The sequence below is a fragment of the Coptis chinensis genome, chromosome 4 (assembly GCF_015680905.1).
Source record: "Coptis chinensis isolate HL-2020 chromosome 4, ASM1568090v1, whole genome shotgun sequence".
Classification (NCBI taxonomy): Eukaryota; Viridiplantae; Streptophyta; class Magnoliopsida; order Ranunculales; family Ranunculaceae; genus Coptis; species Coptis chinensis.
The window spans coordinates 77,929,347-77,950,991 of NC_141459.1; the positions used below are offsets into that span (position 1 = coordinate 77,929,347).

The 21,645-nt window shown below is 37.0% G+C and overlaps 1 protein-coding gene, 3 long non-coding RNA genes and 2 pseudogenes across 5 annotated transcripts; all 6 read left to right on the forward strand.

Moving 5' to 3' along the window:
• The first annotated feature begins 1,175 nt into the window (after nucleotides 1-1,175).
• Nucleotides 1,176-4,921, forward strand: LOC147504913 (uncharacterized). Its single transcript, XM_086605405.1, has 8 exons — nucleotides 1,176-1,307; nucleotides 1,410-1,469; nucleotides 1,547-1,729; nucleotides 2,203-2,253; nucleotides 3,041-3,100; nucleotides 4,155-4,375; nucleotides 4,464-4,628; nucleotides 4,724-4,921. The coding sequence occupies exons 1-8, from the start codon at nucleotides 1,176-1,178 to the stop codon at nucleotides 4,833-4,835; spliced, it is 984 nt and encodes a 327-aa protein (XP_086461531.1). The 3' UTR covers nucleotides 4,836-4,921.
• Nucleotides 4,922-5,250: 329 nt separating this feature from the next.
• On the forward strand, nucleotides 5,251-5,838 carry LOC147504914 (uncharacterized). Its single transcript, XR_015221780.1, has 3 exons — nucleotides 5,251-5,348; nucleotides 5,443-5,587; nucleotides 5,725-5,838. It is a non-coding gene; the product is annotated as an uncharacterized LOC147504914 (long non-coding RNA).
• A 1,818-nt stretch (nucleotides 5,839-7,656) lies between these two features.
• Nucleotides 7,657-8,569, forward strand: LOC147504915 (ruBisCO large subunit-binding protein subunit alpha, chloroplastic pseudogene; annotated as a pseudogene). Its single transcript, XR_015220488.1, has 2 exons — nucleotides 7,657-7,781; nucleotides 7,857-8,569. The product of XR_015220488.1 is annotated as a ruBisCO large subunit-binding protein subunit alpha, chloroplastic pseudogene (transcript).
• Nucleotides 8,570-8,717: 148 nt separating this feature from the next.
• On the forward strand, nucleotides 8,718-9,331 carry LOC147504916 (uncharacterized). Its single transcript, XR_015220489.1, has 3 exons — nucleotides 8,718-8,777; nucleotides 8,854-8,888; nucleotides 9,069-9,331. It is a non-coding gene; the product is annotated as an uncharacterized LOC147504916 (long non-coding RNA).
• LOC147504917 (chaperone protein dnaJ 16-like) lies at nucleotides 9,332-11,051 on the forward strand (annotated as a pseudogene).
• A 1,256-nt stretch (nucleotides 11,052-12,307) lies between these two features.
• LOC147504918 (uncharacterized) lies at nucleotides 12,308-13,249 on the forward strand. Its single transcript, XR_015220490.1, has 3 exons — nucleotides 12,308-12,706; nucleotides 13,054-13,120; nucleotides 13,204-13,249. It is a non-coding gene; the product is annotated as an uncharacterized LOC147504918 (long non-coding RNA).
• Nucleotides 13,250-21,645: the final 8,396 nt, after the last annotated feature.

Sequence of the window (21,645 nt, forward strand, 5' to 3'; positions counted from 1 at the left end):
ACAGTACTCATACTTTTTCTGTTTTACTCTAACCTCTATCTCCCACATTTCCATGAAGTTCTGTGCTTCCAGTCCTTGCTCCATTCTTATGTTAAGAGTCAGTAGTCGTCTTCTTACATCTCCGATCACTGAGTTTACTAACTGGTCTGCATCAACTTGCTTATTCTGAAAAATCTTGTCATTTCGCGTTTTCCATATCCCGTATACAAAAGCATTCCATGTAAACCTGTGACTATCTTGTATGCAGCCTTTACCTCGTGTAATTTTTTCAGCCCCATTGTACCTCTTCTTGCCACATATGGGCCATGGGCCTGCTGAATCCTATCTTCTGAAGCAGTATATTACATAATGTTTGCGCAACTGTACATGTATGAAAGAGATGATCTATAGTTTCAGTTTCCCGCCAACACAGCACACAAACATCAGTTGCTACTTTCTTCCACTCTTTTAGTTTTTGCAACGTCTTGAGCCCTCCTTTCAATGCCATCCAGCTGATGAAGGAATTTTCTGTTATTAATTGACTTCACGAGTTTAGGTGGCTGTCTGGTTTAGGTGTCTGGTTCATGTAGGATCAGGCTATTAATTGATTTACTATCTGGTTATCAAATCAATTTTGTATGTCCGATTAGGTGGCTATAGGTCCAAGGTTTATCACCTCACCTCTTGTCCAATACTCTAGGTCCTATTATATGTTACTGTTTGTAGCAATGAATATAATCTAGTCTAATACAATTTTTTGTTTATGTTTAATAGAAAGAAGAGTTCGGTTCCTTAGTAGAACATGATGATCGGAGTGTCAAATGGCTAAGGGCTCGTCAAAAGAAGAATGGTGAATTTGTGAATGATGCTACTATGGAAATTGCAGAAAGAATTGTGAGTTTTCTTGAAGTTTTTGTTAATTTCTTTTTTACTTTTATATATAAAATATTGAAATGTATTAACATAATTCTGTCATGTAGGCTCAATTGAAACTGAAGGAGAAGGAGGGGAATTTAGTAACTAAGGGAAAGAATGATATACTTACTCAGGCTTTAGGAACCCCGGAGCATAGTGGTAGAGTTAGGGGAGGGAGGTTTGTAACTCCAACAACATACTTTAAACTTCCTAGGCGTGCTTGGAAGAGAAATAGAGAGGAGCTTGAGACCCAACTACATGAAGAAAAAAAAGAAGGATGGATGGAAGCAGAAGAAAGGGTGAGATTTCTAGAAAAGGAAAGTGCATTAAGGAAGAAAGAGATGCATAAGTTGCCACCACCTGAGAATGTTGGATCTAATAGTGCTAGAAGTGATAATAGAGTAAACCAACAGGTATCAACTTAGTTATGCATTTGATTATGACTTGTTTGTGTTACGCATTCGATTTCTTTCTTTTTTCTTTGTGGGACTTAATTAGATCTGTCAAACATACAGGTAGAAGATAGGGATACACTTAGCAAGATGTTGCCCAATCTTGAAATCAGTACACCTAAGGTACTTATCCTTTAAATTGATATGATTCTTATCACGATATATGCATAAGCTCTAACTCATATCCATGTTTCTTATAGGCTATTAAGTGTTCTCTGGCTTTGAGATCCAAAGGCAACATTGTTGCTAAAGGTTTACTTTTCAAGAAGACTGGACCAGAAGAAAAAGTCCACAACATTCCTTTGGGAGAACACAATGATACTGCAGTACAGATTGACTTAATAATGAAACCTGATCTCCCCTCCCAATACCAGTACCAAGTGGTGACTTGAGCGTTATTAGCGATGCATGGCATGACTTTGTGGCATGGCCAAAAGAATTTGTCATAGTCGGGCGATGTGGTAAAGAATCCTAGAAAGATTAATGGCGTATTTGGTTGATTTACACTTGTTCATTCATTTGATTCATTATGTTGTTTTCCCCACTCATTTATGTAGGAAGGAGATGGTGATTTTGATGCATCCGAGAAGGCTAGAAACTATAAAAATCAAGGAAACAGTCAACATTTTATGTTTACACCGATATCTTCTTAACACTTAGCACTTAGTACTTTTTAGTGTACATATATTGATTTATTTTTATTAAACAAGGTGAAAGATCTTTGGTATCCCAAAAATGAAGAAGACTCCGACCAATCATGAATTCAAGTACACCCAAGGTACTTTATCCTTTAAATTGATATAATTCTTATCACGATATATGCATAAGCTCTAACTCATATCCATGTTTCTTATAGGCTATTAAGTGTTTCTCGGCTTTGAGATCCGAGGCAACATTGTTGCTAAAGGTTTACTTTTCAAGAAGATTGGACCGGAAGAAAAAGTCCACAACATTCCTTTGGGAGAACACAATGTATGAAAGTACGTCTGATTGACTTAATAATGAAACCTGATCTCCCCTCTCAATACCGGTACCAAGTGGTGACTTGAGCGTTATTAGCGATGCATGGCACAGCTTTGTGGCATGGCCAAAGAATTTGTCATAGTCGGCGATGTGGTAAAGAATCATAGAAAGATTAATGGCGTATTTGGTTGATTTACACTTGTTCATTCATTTGATTCATTATGTTGTTTTCCTACTTATTTATGTAGGAAGGAGATGGTGATTTTGATGCACCCGAGAAGGCTAGCAATGATGATAAAAAATCAAATAAACAGTCAACATTTTTATCTTCTTAACACGCCGTGACTTTTAGTGTACATATATTGATATATTGATTTACTATTTTTTTTTTTGTAGGGTGTGAAGTGTAGTTTGGCTTTGACTTTGAAAAGCAACATCGCGTTGCTAAAGGCTCGATTTTCAAAATACTTTCGACCTCAAGAAAATATTAATGATATTCCTTGGGAGAAGCCAATTTTCGAAAGTACAAATTGACTTTGTAATCAAACCCGACCTCCCCTCTCCAAGACTCGGTTGGTGACTTGAGATTTGTTAAGGATGCATGGCATAGTTTTGTGGTGTGGCCAAAAGAATTTGTGATAATCGGCAATGTGGTAAACTATTAGACAAAAAGTAATGATTATTGGTGTTGACATGCATACACTAATTTTTTTTTCTCCTTATTCATGTAGGAAGAAAAACATGATTTACTTGGATCAGAGAAGGCTAGAAAGGATAACAAAGGCAAACAGGTCAAAGTTTACATTATTGTATTTTTATATGCATTTTGTACTTTTAATATATGACTTAGGTTTATTACTATACTCATGCAGATAAAAGATTTTGGTGTTGTGGCTAAAAGTAAGAAGACATTACCTAACTTTGAAATTAGTACTCCACAGGTATTTAGCTTATTTCATATGATCATAATCCCATATATTTGCTAATTGTTATTTATAGACTTTTGCATAAAGAAGAATTGGTTTTTCTAGGAACAATCTCATTTCTAGCATTCCCCAGTATAAAGAGTAAATTTACATAGAGGAAGGTACCAATGAAAGGCAGGGAAATGTTCACACTGCACTCATAGCATTAGATAGGTTAATCTAGTAAATAAGTAAAACTAGTACATTGGTAATCAAACACTATGTGCCGTTAATTATTATTAGAGTTTGGTGAACAATCTAAATTGGTTCTAGGACGACTAGGAGGAAAAGTTATTTCATTTTGTATAAACTCGGGTTGTTGTGCCTCCTGGGTAGTAAATGATAGCATGTTGTTAAATTTAGGTCTTGCTCTAAGTGCAATATTCTAGTTTTCCACAAATCCTGTTGTGACTCCCATACTGTTTATAAGTTGAATGATACTTGACAAGTTTCCAACCACTTTTAACATTTTCATTTGTGTCAATTGTATTAGTGTTTTGCATTGTAAACTTCTTTTTTTGAAGATCTTAACTTAACTTAAGTTCCATCCTCATAACCTAATGGTTTCGCAGATGCAACTAGTTTTGGCAGGACTTTAGATTATTTAAACTTCAATCGATTTGAAAGTATGAGTTGATTTTTTTCTTTCTAGATTTAGCGATGATGTTTATAATAATAAGTTGTGAAGTTCTATCCATGTGAAGTAGCTTATTCAAGTTAAATTTGTGCCCTTGTCCTTTTATTCTCTTCAATTTCTTTGGGTTTTCAATTTCAATTTCTTTTGTATAGTTTAGTGCTTTTTATTATTTTTTCTAGTAGCATCAGTGATATAAGTCCATATCTATGTTATGCCCGTCAATATTTTGATTATTTCACATAGGAAAAGGAGGAAACACTTGATGAGATGGAACGTAGTATCAGAGAATATGGCGATATGCTTGACAACACGATGGAATCGTCTGATAATATTGTCATCCCTATAGAAAGGGAGCTTTTCGGGGAAGAGATTGAGCTAGGCCATTTTTCCATTGAAAAATCTGATTTGTTGGATATTTGTAGCATGGATTGGCTAAGTGTCAGCTGCATGACTACATACATGAAGTGAGCTAAAGTTGCATGCTGCTTTAAACATTTGTATTTGATTAGTAGATGCAATTATCGTAATATTTTTAATTTTTAATTTTTTTAGATATCTTTATGGGAGTTTCATGAGTTCTCAAGAAAGATACACATTTGCTAATCCTTCTAACTTCACAAACTATGGGAATGATGATGGGGAGAAAGTTCAGCATTTGCAACACAGATTAGGTTATGTAAGGCGGAATCAAATTCTATTGATTCCTTACAATTTGGGGTAAGTGTTTTGTTTGTCTCTTAATCATATTTATTACTTAAATGACTATACCCTATACATTACGGATTAATTATTATCTATTTATTTCATTGTAGTAGGCATTGGGTATTGATTGTTATTGATATATCATCACAACAAGTTGACTGGTTGGATTCTTCTGGAAATCCGACTCCAATATTCAAAATAAAAGTTCTTGTTGACAAGTAAGTTATGTGTTTCATGTATTTTCTTGTATGATTATAATCTTTTTCCTTTAAAATACCAACCCTTTAAGTTCTCGACTTTATTAGAAACATATTCAAACTTGTATTGTCTTACATGATGCTTCTCGCTAGCATCCTCCTTTAGTATATGTTGTGTTAATCGTGTGCCCCTCAAGAAGAATGCAATGTGAGCTTGGATCTCAAAAAATGTTTGCAGCAAGGTCTTATATGAATATGTGTATACCCAATTTAATTTCTTTTTCTGTAGTGCTATTAGAGCTTTCACTTATCTTTGGAGGGAAAAAATGATGGCGAGGACCAAATTGGCAAGTGGTCAAGGTAAACAAAGCTAAATTCATATATTTTTATTACTTTTTCCTTCCAAGTAAGTATGACTAATCTTATTATTTGTCTTATGTAGTGCCCAAAACAACCAGGAGGTGTAGAATGTGCCTACTACGTTATGATGTTTATGAGACACTTTCTTAGGGATCCTTCTCAATCTTTAACAAATAAGGTAAACACATATATACTTCTTTGTCATATAATTAAATTAGAATATTAATGCCTTATAATATATTAGTTACGTTTTCTTTCCTTCTCTAATTTAGATCCAAGAGTTGGGGAAGATAGCAGCATATACCAAAGATGAAATAAGAGACCTTCATTCGGTTCTACTTGACTTTATTCAACAATTCTCATTGAGTATAACTTGAAGTGGTTAAAGGCATTTGGGAGCGAGACTTTTGGTGCATGGTGAGTATTTTCTTACATTGTTTTTCTTTTTTAGAAATTATTTGCTAAATAGTATGCCTTTGTTTTGCTGACAATCAAACCTATCATGGAAAAATGATAAAGTCAAACTCTTTAAGGTGTTCATTTTGGCTTTGTAGGTTTTGGATCATCACTTTCAGTTAGAAGATTCTGGAGATAGCTAGCTTTCAAGGATTTGGAGATTCTCTTAGTTTTCTTAGGTTAAATGTTATTGAAATCACCTTTTGGCTAGTGATTACTTTTATTACTTGACGTAGTTATTATTTTTTTATTCAGATTCGACATATAAGACTTTTTCTTAGTAAATAAATTCTTGTAAGGAATTTATATATGCCATATTGCTTGTATTAATTGTTTTGATGATCAATGTGATGGTGGTAAAGGAAATCCTATACTAATACTATGTCCATGCAAACTATCTTGGGAATGTCAAGAAATTGTTGAAAGTTATACTACATGGACATGGCATGTTGATCTGGTCGGTTTCTTCTCTATTTTGTTTCCTTGGAGGAAGATCGCAAAAAAGCACAAGAAAGCTATGCGGTGAAGGAAGACGGAAAAAAGCTTTGCCGCACCCCATATGGCTTCTACTCCCCTTCAAACTTCATGGAGCCCTACACGCGAACTATACTACCAAACGGCAGAGAGGTCTCGACCTCTTAGGTATGTTGTTGTAGTCCTAGCATCCTCATAATCTAATAATTTACTCTTTGCTTCACAAAGACCGGTATTAGAAGCGATATACTAATGCATAACTTTTCAGGTGTTGCCTATAATGTCTAGTCGAGGGATTTCAACCGAGATGTGGCTGCTGCATTTGACCGCTCAAGCTGCCAAAGATGGTAAATGTTTCTATTGTTGGAAAATCGAAGGACCATCTACCTCATCTGTTTGAGCCATTGATTGTTGTTGCTTGTGAGTTTATTTTGCCTGCCAAGGAGGGGGCGTCCTTGGGATCACAATCTACTCAAGTTATTCCTTCCGTGGCACCAAATGTTGTTGGAGGTCACTCTCCTGTGGCATCTGTCACTCCCTCACATGCTACGATCACCGGGAATGGAGTTTTATTGTTCTTTGTCGGCAAAACACTACATTGACATATTGACTGTTTAGTCCTCTTGAATTTTACACCTTGTTGGAAGTGAATTTTGGATAATCGTAGTTTCTTTGTTTTTCTGCTGTCAATGGTTTTGGGGAATACTTCCATGAATTTACTTCCTCAAGATGTTGCAAATTCTGCTGATGTAGCCTCTGTTCGGGATCCGGAGGTACTTCGGTTAAGCTCTCTTATCGGATGCCTTCTTATGCCGAAAAAAACCGATTAAATTCTGTTTCCCTTTGCGAAGTCAATAAGTATACAAAATAGACAAGCATCATTTGTACTATCTTCTTAGGGATGGTATATGGTTTCATATGGATCTTTTTATTTCTCTACTTGCAATGGAGTTTAAGGCACTTGATCCTATTAATCTAATAGTTATAGTGATTAGTTTGCTAATTTAACTTGACCTTGCATGATCATCTTCGATGTTTTACTTTTAGCGGGGAAGCAAAAAGGGTATGGCGATTCTTTGGAAAAATAAATATTCCATAAGAGCGAACTTGTGTTTCTTTGCCAATATAGTACTCCATCATGTACTCTGCAACTTCTGCCCATACTGGCGTTGCAATAGCTTTAGGAGAAGCTATTTGAGAGAGTTTGTTTTTAAAGTACTTTGTTCTAGCCGAGGGCGATGAACCGCAGCTTCTAATTCGCCTGTCGGTTTTGTCAAGTTTGGGTTATGGAATGGCGATCTAATGGAGTTTGCGGTGGGATAAGGCGTTGTGAATCCTGTAGGTTTTGAGGTTCTTTGTATCACAAGAACCGAAAGTGATACTAGAGAGATGATTACTAGTATACATGACAGAGTAGTAGCGGTATTTGTTGCAACCATGCTACTCCTTTGGAGGAAAAGTCGGTTGATGATGAACCTTTGGTTTATGCTAGTAAACAGGTGCTTGCTTAGGATTCTCCTTTTATAGCACTGAATTAAAAATAAAGTAGAAAATACCTTTTTATAGTTGACTTGTACAGACTAAAAGAAGTTTTCGTTATGTATCCTTTTAGGAGGCAAATATTGCGTTTAAAGAACTTTTGGAATCTGCGAATGTTGAGCCTAATTGGAGCTGGGAACAGGTATATTTATCTCTTCCCAATATTTCAGTTTCTAGATGTGCACTTTGATTTAATGATGAAATCAAAATATTACAGGCCATGAGAGTAATATTTAATGACAAAAAGGACGTGAAGCAGCATATGAAAACCCATAACTCTTCTTATCTGCCCAAGACCAAGAGAGGAAACAAAGGGCAAGTAAACTCGAGCGGCTACCTCTAAAACCCTACTACTTCCTCTCCAAAATCTTATCCATAAAAAAAAGAAGAAGATGGCGTCTACTAATGCCCTCACCACTTCATCCATCCTCCAATTCCCAACTCAGGGAAGCCTTAGTAATAGGACAAATCAGAGGCAGAAGCTCAATTGTAGACCATTTACTACGAGAAAAGCAAGCAGGTTTGTTGTACGTGCAAATGCTAAGGAAATTGCTTTTGGTCAGGCTTCAAGGACAGCTCTTCAGGCTGGAATTGATAAGCTTGTTGATGCCGTTGGTGTTACCCTTGGTCTTAGAGGAAGGAATGTTGTGTTGGATGAATATGGTAGCCCAAAAGTGGTGAATGACGGGGTAACAATTGCTCGGGCAATTGAACTTGCAGATCCTATGCAAAATGCTGGTGCAGCTCTCATAAGGGAGGTTGCAAGTAAAACAAATGACTCCGCTGGTGATGGGACAACGACAGCATCTGTTCTTGCACGAGAAATCATTAAATTAGGGTATTTGAGTGTTACATCTGGTGCAAATCCCGTCTCGATTAAGAAAGGAATTGATAAGACTATACAGGGTCTAGTGGCGAGCTAGAGAAGAAAGCAAGCGTTTAATGAGGTAAGCGGCCTTCACAATGATGGTTCTTATTTTTTTTTTCTTCTTACGCTTCTCTTTGTTTCGTCATCGGTGATATCGTAATTACTTGTACTTTTTGTATTTTAGTACTTGGGTCAAAGGAAAAAACAGAAGCCGAGGAAAGACGCATTAAACAAAAAAAGTCTCGAGAAGAATTCACGAAAATGCTAGAAGTAAGACGGATAGTACTCCCAAATCTATTATTTTCAACAATAAGATGGGAAACTAATTGATACTTTTGCTTGACAGGAGTCCAAAGAACTAACATCGTCTACAAGATGGAGGTTTGTCTTCTCTTAAGTAGTAGCTCGATTTTTCGTGTTGATAGTAAAGTTTGCTATAAAATTGAAACCTTTCAACGTATTTCATGCTGTTATTCGTATTTTGAGACGGTATAAGCAGAGTACTATTTAAATGTAATGTCACTTATAACGCTCTATATGAATTGTTTCATTATTATCTAGCAAAGCAATATCCATGTTTGAGGATGACGAGCGATTCAAGGCTATTGAACGTCCTAGAGATCGCGAGGATCTTTTTGAAAACTATTTGTCGGAACTTGAGAAAAAGGCAAGTTTTACTTGTTAACAAATTTCTCTATGTTTGAATGATGTGATTTCTCCTCATGTGGTCTTTAATTCAGTATATTCCACCTATCTAAGTTTTACTTTACAAGACATCTTCCACCGTTCCAGTCTATTGAAGGTCATATGTTGTGTTAAGTTGCATGTTTTCAAATTTTGCAACCCATCTTATACTGTGTTCTAGTCTTTACCTTACTTTCTTTATTTACTCAAGTCATTTGGTATTCCTTGCTAATTTTGAGTCATAAGACATGCTATTCATCCACTTCAGCTGGGACAATCTTGTTCTAAGAAGGTTGAGAAACAGTGTGCTCACTTTTATTCTGTCGACATAACCGAACAAGAAGCACAAGCGGGCCTTTGTCCGTCGAGTCCAATCATCGGACAAGAGCAAGTTTAAGCTATTGTATTTTGAACCGGAGGATAACGGTGGATTAAGCCTGGCATTGCAGGAGGAGAGCGCAAAAATAGGAAAATGTACCTCAGCTGGGATGTATTTTCTTGGTTTTCCTGTTTACGGTTGGATCAAGCAATCAATTCGGTGGCAGCAACAAAGGATCCTAATATCTCGCTTTCCTTAAAAATGGGACGGATTTCAGCCATGTGAAATATCCGAGCTAAAAGCAGGCACCCATGTATTTTTCTCGTTTATGGTGGGTTACGCTTACTTGATCTTTGGGAAATGGTACTTTTTGGATTGAAAGCGATTGTTCAGATTCTTAGCCTTTCGGCCGTTTTCTTAATCTTTTTGGAATGGTATCTGAAATCTTCGGTCCTTATTATCATGACAGGTGACAACTTCTTTAAAAGTGCAAGCTACGTAATAGAAGTTCTTTGTCTTTGGACCTTTTTGAAGAAAATGATAAACTCGTGGTACGTGGAAGCTCGAATCTTGACTAAAAGGGTGGAACTATCCAAGTTTGAAACCGAAAGTATAGAGAGGTTAAATTTTTTGCGTAGGCACTCCTTCTATCCTGTATAGATAAGTTCATTCTCACATTTGTTCTACATAGCAGGTGTTGGCACAATTCACAGAGATGACCAGTAGATATGCATAGGAAATGCAAGCTGTGAGTTTACCTTCACTCTTCATCTTGGATTTCATAGTCTTATGAATTGTTCCACATCATTGACTATTGAACTGGAGCAACTACATTTTTACTTGATCGTTACGTATTTACTTACTTATATAGATTGATGAACTACTGAAACAAAGAAACACAATCCATGCCTCCTACTCAACTGCTCCTCCTCTGAAACGAAGTTCGAGTAGTAGCAAAAGCAGTGATTCCTTCAAAGAATCCAACTTAGAAACGATTTCCACTACCCATTTCAACTCCACAGATAGGTCGCAACTTCACCGTTTGCAAGACGGAGTGAAGCTGATGATCAAAGAATCAATCTCTCGCAGATGGATAAGGGGTGACTGGAAAACCCGTCATCTCTGGCATCTCAGTAAAGAAAGACCATCAGGCAGGTAACAATCTCTTTATTTTGCAAGCTTCACGTATTTTTTGTATTGACTTTACACGGATTAGTTGATAACTTTTCTTGTAATCCACTTTGTTTCTAGTGTATATACTTTATGTCCGCTATTTAAATTGAATGTTTTTCAATCTTTGAGACTCATTATTTCTTTTATCCGATATACCACTCGGACTCTCGCTGAAAATCTCAAGGTACTTTATTTGCAATATGCAAAGTTGGAGGAGGATTATGGTCTTGCGCGGTGCAATGAAGGTCTATGATCAAGCTGCAAAGACTGTTCCCGATAATGAGAAGATGAGCATGTATGAAATTTACATTGCTTTCGTCTTTGAGAGATCTTTGGTGTCCCCAAAACAAGAGAGATCTATGAGGTAACGCTATTCTATTCACTTCTACCTTATTTAGTTGATGCAAACATCTTCATGTATCTTCTTTGAATATTTTGCTAATATTCGGATGTTTAAAAATGTAAACGGCTTCAATTTTTTCTTGGGCCTTGTCATGTAGGTACTTTGTGACACAAATTTCCTAGTTCCATAAACAAAACTCGATAAATATTCATGAAATTTGTAAAGCATTGCCTTTCCTCATTCATATCATATTGTCTTTGTGTTGGGATTTCGCCAATTGCCCAATATTCAAAACAGCTCCGCCCCCCCCAAAAACCCCCGTGGTAGTTTTCAACTTTTCATATTGCATTGGGCTTTGGCCCATGGCAAAGCTCTCGGATATCCGATCTGTTTCTTTATGTGAAATCATGTTTGCTTCTTTCTTGCATGTGGCTGGTGCATTATGGTGTGGGTGTCAGTCTTTTGCTATGACATTTTTCATCTTGCTAACTGTGACTAATAGTGTTTTTTGTATTTCTTACAACAAGCAATTGAATCTGGGCTACCGGATAAAGATGTTAAAGTTATGTGCATGAAGTATGCCGAACTCGAGAAGAGCTTAGGAGAGATTGATCGAGCTCGAGCAATATATAATTTTCGCCTCAATATCTTTGATCCAAGGTCCGATGCTGATTTTTGGACTAAATGGCACGACTTTGAGGTGCAACATGGTAACGAGGACACAATTAGGGAGATGCTTCGGATGAAGCGATTAGTGTCCGCTAGCTACAGACCAGGTTTGTTTATACTCCATTTGGATCTCAGAACGTAAACTAAAACAGAAATTTGCTACGATGATTTAATTGGTAAGCATATCCTTGTTAGCGTCGTGGCATAATAGATTCGATCTCATCGTAAAAGAATAGGATCAGATTATCCACCACGGATGATAATGAACACTATTGGATGGTCCCAACTCCCATCCATCTTAATCCCTTTCTTTTTTATCCCATCACTAAAATACATTTCCCGGCAGCGTAGTGAGTAGAAATGGATGTTATGACAATCTTTCTCATGACACCTTTCTCCTGAATTGCTCCAGTTATATATTTAGGGTGGATCAGATCAACCATTATGTTCGATTCTGACTACATAGGTTTTAAAATCAGTGTAAAGGCATCTTCCTTGTCAGTATGCTGATTCCTGACTAACCTTCTTTTCCTCACTGTTTTCATCTTCTTGCAGACACAATTTATTCTCCCGGAGTATCTGATGCAAAAAGACCAAATTGAACACGAAGAAACTGTGGACACTCTGAAGCGTGATGGGGTTCCCAAAGACGAAATGGCAGCTCTAGAAAGGCAATTTGCTCCAGAATCCAATAACATAGCATCCAAAGATGGCAGTAGAAAACTAGGGTTTGTGAGTGCTGGAGTGGAATCTCAAACGGGGGTGAGATGAACACCGGATGGTGGAAGGAAAGTTACAGACAATGTTGAAGACATTGATTTGCCTGAAGGTAGTGATGGCGAGGACGATGACAAAATTGAAATTGCGCACAAAGATGTTCCTGCTGCGGTGTTTGGCGACTTGGTGAACAAGGTGGAAGAAAACAATAAGGATGGAGATGAAGAAACTTATAGTAAGCTTGGTGCCCTTGAAAGAATCAAGAGGCAGAGACAGGGTTAGTTCGTCTATAAGGCAAGTGTTATTGCAAATTTTGGTCTTATCTTGCTGAACTACTTGGTCTCTGTCACTGATATGTTTGTATTTCATGCTTAGAGTATGTTTTCTCCTGTAAACAAGCTTCAAACACCTGGAACACTATCAGATTGAGTTGCATTACAAGTATCTGTTAACTATTCATTTCTTACTTCCTAACCACTAATTATTGATTAATCACTGGATGGTTGATGTTGTAGTTAGCAATTAGAATGCAGTAATCACATGAAAATGGTGTTTGAATATGAAGCATGTGAACATATTTTTGTTTCTGATTTTATATGAAGTATATTTTTCAGTTTCTTAAATTAGCTTTGTGATCGTAGGTGGTATGCATCAAGTGGAGCCTCTGCCCAAAAAGTCCAGTGCGATGAATACTTTATCAACACAACAGTGAGTCATATGTTCATACCCATTAGCATTTTGTCGTTGATTACTTATGCAATTTGGTGTCAGAATTTTTTCTTTTATTGTAGATTTATGTTGGAGGATTAGATCCAAGTGTCGGTCTTAAAGATCTCAAAGGACATTTCCTCGGTATGGAGAGACTACATTTGTGAGAATTCGGTGGGAAAGGATTTGGGTTTGTCAAATTTGCCAACAGGTATGGGGAATTATGTCAGCATGTATAATGAAATGCAAATCGATCACTTGCCTATGGTTTAATTCTTTAGCTAACAAGTGATCTGCCATTTCGTTCTTCATTATTCTTGCAGAACTAATGCTGAGGAGGCATTGCTGAAGCTTCATATGACCGACATGAATACCTTAGGTTTGGGAGCTGTGGATTCTCAAAAAAAAAAAAAATAGTAGGAAATTCAGCAAGAACCATCTGTAAGGAGGAAATTCAACAGGAACCATCTGTCTTCTTTGCTGAATATATAGAGAAAGGTTAAAAAAATGTTTTATTATAGTTCGAAGAATAGTAGTTGATACAATATTTGAGTTTCTATAAATAAATGATTGATCACTAGTACTCTTTGAAAGTTAAGATCATGTTTGACATTGTTCTTTCTTATCTTAATGAAATAAGTTCTCCAAAGAATTTACTTATGTTGGGTTGCTTTTGTTAATTGGTGTTGATGTTTATGAATATGCAAAGGGAATGTGGTGGTTTGGGACAGATTTTTATTTGCTGGTTAATTGTCATGAGCAATACCAGCAAAAAATGACAAAGGGTGAGATAAAAGGTTGTCCAACAATCTCCCTTTCCAAAAGAATTTATCACGGTTATTTTTTGATATTATCTCAGTTTCAATAAAAAAAAATATCTCAGTTTTCTTTTATACTAATTGGTTTCAATCAACAATTTATCTCGGTTTTATTCTATATAATATCGGTTTTATTTAGAAAACCGAGATAATATATTTAAATAAGATGTCAGACTTCTGAGATAATTTAGTAGTTTATTATCTCGGTTTTATAGAACTCTATTATCTCAATGGATTTTACCTCGGTTGTTTTTTCCTAGAAAACCGAGGTAAAAACTCTAACATCTCACCTTTTAGCTGAGCTTATAAGTCCTTTTTTTAGTAGTGTACGTTCTTACGGTAAGAATTGGTCGTTCTAATCCCTAATCAATCATGGCAATCTCTACCAAACAATGACTAGCATGTGAGGAAGTCCAACCCATTCTCATGGCGAATCAACGACCTTCTAGAGTGGAATAGACTCTTACAACGATTCTACACTACACAATCAAGTTTTCATCAATGCTTCATCAAACCCCTCTAATGGAGGTTTAGCCTTGATTCATTAAACTATCATTTCCATATGAAATTGAGTAAGACATAATATAAAGATTCTAACTTTATTAAATTCAACTAATAAATAATTGAAATCTAAATTAACAACTAAGAAATCATTAACAAACAAGAATTGAAATTAGATCTAAACAATTTTAAATAACAAAATCAAAATTATCAAGAACTAACTATTTTATTTATCTAATGAATGATAAACAATGATTCCAATAACTAATCTAAAACAAGGAATGAAACTAATTAATGGAACGAAAACTAATTAATTAACTAATTCAAAAACTCAAAACTAGATCTAGATTATTCTCTAATGGCTACTTTCTATATCCTCAGCTAATTGATACTTAAGAGCTAAGTCTTGTGTATGGAAATGGAGGAGACCAGATCCACATTTTCGTGCATGAGCTGAGGGTCCATGTTTTGGGTCGGAAAATCGAGCCCAAAGCCCAATTTCTTTAGTCCACAGGGCCCTTTTCAGTTGTCTTTGACTTCAATAGGTTTTTCATCCACTTCTGCTCCTCTGATTGGGTCACGGTTTAGACCATTGGCAATCTCTTTCCGATCCGGTCGTTTTGACATAAGGTACGCCCAATTCCAAGGGATGAGTCCAAAGATACGATCTTCGGAAGTTCTGCTGACTTTTGTGTACTATTTCTGCCCGCGTTGACTTTGACTTTTTAGCTTTTGACCGGGCTTTACAAAGGCTTTTTCTCTTTGAATCTTGGCCTTTAGTCACAGAACTTCTTAGCAACTAACCCTTGCTCCTCTATATCACCAAAGTGGCACATTTTTGCACATAATTGACTTCAATGCCTGAAATACATAAAAGCAGGTAATTAGCATTAACTCTTATTTATTACTCACATAATTGGTTTAAAAGTATTATTGTTAAGGGGTTAAAACTACAGTTTTGGGCTCTTATCACGTACCTTATCTCCACCGTTTAAGCATCATCCTCATCCTTTTCAAAGAAATGAGGTTCTTTCGCATCCTGTCATGCCATGGTGATTTGCCAAGCCCGTCGCTGTGTGTCATCAACCCGTGCTAACCTGCCGAGTGTCAATTGGTCTGATGGGGTGTAAGGAGCAACCAAATGAGGTTGCACCTGCCAACCCGGCCAAGTCATAACTCGAAATGAATGAACCACCCAATTGGTGGGTCTCATGACTTCAACCCTTTTCCAATCCGTGAACTAGGTACAAAATTCAGGTAAACAACCGCGCATGATGCGGCAAACCAAAACAGGCATAAGAAGATACTTATGCCTCATGGTTTGGGCTCTCTTTAGACTAGCCACTAATACTCTGGGAATGTCATATCACCGACGTCCCTTAGCTGAAGTAAGAAAAACGTCACCAGCGGTACTATTTGCAGAAGTAAACTGCCACTCCCCTAAAATATTCATCATGATGAATAACATGGTGGTGCCTACATTCAGGGACAGGCTACCAAGGGCTATGTTATATCACCCTTGGTCCATTACACAAAATACCCCTCCCCCATAATACTCATGGAAATATGTATAGTCATAGAGGCATGCATTATCGGTCATATATCCCCACGTGTGCATAGGATCCGGCAAGGGCAATCCCAAAACTAACGCTATCAAAGACTTACTGAATTCCATGGTCGTGTCTTCAATTGTAAGGGAAATTTTTTGTTCTCCATCTTGTTTACAATAGAAAGTAATATTATTGTAGAAAAATGCAGTAAGTTGAGGTGAATACGAGTCGTCATCACTTACCAGTAGATGCTGCCATCCTAACTGCAAGATCGCGAAACTAACCTCCATAAGTCTCGCTTCCTAACAAGTCTTTGAAAGACTGCTCCAGTATGACTGTAGGAGATGTCATATCACAAAACTACTCTCTAGAATAGCTGCAACGATCCTGGAACAACCCACAAAAAATCGGAATTTTTCGTGCCTAAGCAAGTCAGGGCGCGGGGTGCGCTCTGACGATGAATGAGTTCCAGGCACTTAGGCGCAGGGGGTGCTCACTTTTAGCTTGAGATGGGCGCGGGTCGCGCTCCTCACTAAATAGTGTCACAAGTGGTTCAAGCATAGGTGGCGTTTACTGAGGCGCAGGTCGCGCTCTGAGTAGTCTCAGTGTTGAAGTGAAGAATAAAAAGAGGAAAAATTGGGAGTGAAAGGTGACAGATGAAAGTGAGATGTGTGGGTTTTGAGTGTAGAATGGAGGAAGTTTATATAGGGTTTTAGTTTCTAAAACGAATCGACAAGTTACCAAAAGGGTTTAAGGCAGTTGCCGGAAACAAAATATTTCCAAAACCTAAAACGGAAACAACCCATATTCATTATTCTAAAACAAACCTAATATATTTTAGATTGAATTAAAATAGTAACTTCCTAAGTCTTTGAAATTTCATCCTACCACAAAATCTAATCATAGGCATGCCAATATCGGCAGCATTCCCAACAATCACCGCAAAACAACTTCTAAAATTGTGGATCATATAAAAATCATGCTAGAAGAAATAATACCACCTCCAAACAATTCGGGAAGGTGGGATTAACACTAAATCAACACATAATTTGAAAAGAACTAAATTAAATTAAAACTCGAAATTCAAATACAATTAACTACCGAATTCAAATTTAACTATTGAATTCAAAAACTTAACATCCGAACTAATAAAAACAATAAAAAATAAAATAAAAAATCAATCAATAAATTCTCTAAACCACCCGCTACTGTTTGAAGATGGAACATGAGATGAAAATGGGTCTTGAGCTCCTGATGGGCTCGAGCCATCCGTCCTTCGGCGACGACGCTCGTGCCTCATAGACGCCTCCTCAGAAGAAGAACCCCCCTGGGTGGGAAGCGTTCAAGCATTTCTTGTCAGAACTTGCGTTGTGCTTCCATCTCTGCCTTCATCTCTTCCCAACGCTCATCCTCGCGCTAGGCATGACTCTCGTAGTTATCGTTAGATTTTTAAAAACTTCCCTAATCTCCTCAAAATTTGTATCCTTGTTTAACATTGCTAATCTCTGGGGAAACGGTGATTTTTCTCTATATTTAGCGTATGGATCAACAGGATGTCTAACCGTGGCTTTCTGTTGTTTAGGCTGTGGTTTAACTGGTACCTCTACAGGGGTAGGATCTTCAGTTTCTATTTCGGTATCTAGTTCAATATCCGGTGTAGGGACTAACGGTGTGGTAACGAAAGGCATAGTTACGGCGTTATCAACCACTCTGCCAGAACGGAGAGTGGTGATGACATTTAGATCACCTACGTTTGCATTTTCCTTACTAGTATTACCGTTTATCTCGAAGGCTGTATTTATTGTTTTAGGATTAGATATCGCTTGACCTGGAAACACACCTTTGGGTTGTACTTTCTCTTGTACTAATTACTGTAAGGAAAGTTGGATAGCTTGTAAAATCTGTTGTTGGGTTTGTATAAAGGAGTTGAAACGATCCGGTTGTGGAGGAGTATTAGTTATAGGTTGTGTGACAGGAACCATGTCACGTTGATTATTAATGGGTGGATTTTGATAGTTATTATTTATCGGAACGATACCTCTATTAGGATTATAATTATTATTGTTATAATTATTATAATTACCCTGACCTTGTCCTTGTCGTGGTGGAGCTTGGTTGTTATAATTAATGGGTGGATTGTAAATGTTTGCTGGCCTAACACTTTGATTATTATACCCCGGAGGTGTTACTTGTTGATTATTTCTCCAATTGAAGTTGGGATGTTGTCTCCAAGGGGCGTTAGGAATAGGATAACTATTAATTGAGCATATGTTATCTTGTTGTGATGTTTGTTGTTCATAAGTGAGAGGACAATAGGAGTCGGGATGCTCTGGACTCAAACATAAATTACATGGATTGGTGTTGACATTCATGACGGGGATAGGCTTTTGTTGAACAGAAATAGCTTCTAATTTTTTAGTGAGAGATTCGATTAAAGGTTTTAGTTCAGGATTGGGTTTAATCTCAAACATATCGGCGACCTTAACTGTTGTAGAAGAACTATTGGAGCGGGAGATATCGTCACTACCCCCAGTTATTATTACGCTTTGTTTGATATTCTAAAAATTTATAAGCCTCTGAGGCTCCCTTACTGAGGAAACTACCCCCAATCATTATGTCAAGCACCTCTTTGTGGTGGTGTAATAGTCCCTTGAAAAAGGCACGAACTAACGTGTCTTTCGTGAGGTAATGGTGTGGACACTCTATAAGAAGATCGGTGAAACGATTCCAAGCCTTGAAAAATGATTCATGAGGATTCTTTCGAAAGAAATGAATCTTGGAAAGTATTTCATCTGTCTTCAGTGGTGGTTAAAGATGTTTCATAAATAGTTGAACAAGTTTGGCCCATGAGTCCACAGAATTAGGCGTTTGGGCAGTTAACCAAGACACCGCCTTATCGGCTAAGGTGAAAGGAAACACCCTCAGTTTAATTTGTTCAACACCAACCGTTGGATGGTGGAATTTAGTAAGGACTTGGTTAATCATACGCATGTGCTGATAAGGTTTTTCATGGTCTAACCCATGAAAAATGGGTAACAAATTAAATATATTTAGGGGGATTCGGAAATCCCCCACTGGGTTTGATAGAACGATGCAAGATTTTGGGCTATCGTTCAAGGCTTTGTAAAAGTCAGACAGAGGAGACTCTCTTTCTTCAGCCATTATTTCAGGTGGAGTGTGTGGTATATTAGCTAGAGGTGTAGTGAGTGGTATACTAGAAAGGCGTGTTTGTTGACATTACCAGTTTATTACGTTAGGCATTTTTCTTTTGCCTGACCTTAATCTCATGCAAGGCTAAGACCAATCTTAACTAAACACGACAACACTCAAAACAATCCTGATATGCTAGTATAAACCTCTAATAGGATATGCGAGGAGTGGATGAAAGAAGTATATGCATGCCTCCTTGCTTCGCTTATGAACAACGTATTGTATACGCGGGCTCAGTGTGTGTAACAAGTTAGAAACACTGAATAACTTGAAGTAATGGAAGTTTGAACAAACCAGTGAAAATTGGGCTTTTTCAAAAGAGGGCGTGGGTCGTGCTCAAAATTAGCCTAGGTAGGGCACGGGTTGCGCTCAGGTCCAACTCGAAGTTCCATGCGCTTCAGCGCGGGCAGGGGGCGTTCGAGTTTTGCCTTGGTAGGGCGCGGGTCGCGCTCAAGCTTGTTCTTTGATTTTTTTTTTTTAGTTTCTGAACCAAACAATCACTGTTAGAAACAACAAGGGTGGGTAGGTTAATGGGACTTTGAAAAAACTAACAATACTAATGAAAACAATTCTAAACGTAACTAAGATGGCAGCGGCGCCATTTGATACTATGTAAAACGATAGTTTTACCCATGACTAAGTACGAGACTCAAACGCAAGTAAAACTAAAGCTATTTTACGCTTAAGATTTATCAAAGTTTTCTACTCTTGATGCTATCGCAATAGAGTTGGAGTAGAAGATTCATTCCACTCCTAGTTCTTTAGAATTCAATGTTTTCTAAGATTATTGGTCTATCCAAAGCTAATGAGAGTAATGTGGAAATTATACTACGATGGAAATTATACTAACAAGATACGATAATTCAAACTATGGAATTTCTAATTTGACTATATGATAAGGAATTAGGGGGGTTTGATTCCACCTTAACTCGACTTAATTAACTAGCAAAGATTCGCCGTGATCCAAATTTCAATACTTTCGCATAAACAAATGGTATTTCTAATCCCTAATTATTCATGGCAATCTCTACCAAGTAATATCTAGTATGTGAAGCAATCAAACCCATTCTCATGGTGAACTAATTACTTTCTAGAATTGAATAGATTATCACGACGATTTCTAAGCTAGCAAAAATCAAGTTTTCATCAAGGCTTCCTGAAACCCCTCTAATAAAGGTTTAGCCTAAAGTCATCAAACTATATTTTCTATACGAATTTAAACAAGACATGATATAAAGATTGTAAATTTACTATCTTGATCTAATCAAGAATTCAAAACTAAACTAATAACTAAGAAATGATTGATAACTAAATGATTGAAATTAGATCTAAGTGATTTAATACTTAAAACTAGATTATGAGTAACAACTAACTTTATTGATCTAATGAAACTAAATTGAATAGAAAAACTAATACTTTATTGTAAACTAAATTCGATTCTAAAATGACAATCTATTTTTTTCTAACGAATCTATTAGAATAGAAAAACTAATTAACGGAATGAAATAAAATCTAGATCTAAAACAAGCTATTGAACTAATTAATGGAGTCTAAAACTAGATCTAAAATTATTGGCTAATGGCCAACTAAAAAATAGAATGCTTAAGAGCTAAGTCTTGTGTCTTGAAATGGAGGAGACCAGATCCACATTTTCGTGCATGGGCTGTGGAGGCATATTTTGGGCCGGAAAATCGAGCCCAAAACCCAATCTTTTCAGTCTACAGAGCCCTTTTCAGCTAGATTTGACTTCAGCAGAATTTTTGTCCACTTCTGCTCCTCTGATTAGGTCAAGCCTTTGACAATTGGAAATCTCTTTCCTAGCCGGTCATTTTGACATAAGGTAGGCCCAATTCCAAGGCCTGAGTCCAAAGATACGGTCTTCGGAAGTTCTGCTGACTTTTGTGTTCTGTTTCTGCTCGCATTGACTTTGACTTTTCAGCTTTGACTAGGCTTTAAAAAGGCTTTTTCTCCTTGAATCTTGGCCTTTAATCATAGAACTTCTTAGTAACCAGCCCTTGCTCCTTTATCTCGTAAAATTGACACATTTCTGCACATAATTGACTCCAATGCCTGGAATACATAAAAACACGTAATCAACATTAACTTTTATTTATTACTCGTATAATTGGTCTAAAAGTATTATTGTTAAGGGGTTAAAACTACAGTTTTGGGCTCTTATCAATACTTCCTCTGATTCATTCTCCTCCTCCCTCTTTCTGCCCCGATCTCGTGAACTGTGTCTACCACAAATGCTCTCTATACTTCACTTCTTATGGTGTTGAGTCTACATTTCCTAAATATGCTATACCATTCTGAATTCGAGTTCGTAACAACATCCCCCATTCCTATTATTCTCTTAACCTTACTCCAAACCTCCTTAGCACAAGGGCAGTAAAAAAAGAGATGTTTAGAGAATTCAGTGGAACTCTCACATAGATAGCACCTC

Bases quoted from the DNA above. Each gene is read 5' to 3' on its own strand.
- LOC147504913 (XM_086605405.1), top strand. From the start codon at position 1,176: ATGGAAGCAGAAGAAAGGGTGAGATTTCTAGAAAAGGAAAGTGCATTA. The intron at 1,308-1,409 runs GTATCAACTTAG...TCAAACATACAG, and splicing joins ATAATAGAGTAAACCAACAG to GTAGAAGATAGGGATACACT. The intron at 4,629-4,723 runs GTAAGTGTTTTG...ATTTCATTGTAG, and splicing joins TTGATTCCTTACAATTTGGG to TAGGCATTGGGTATTGATTG.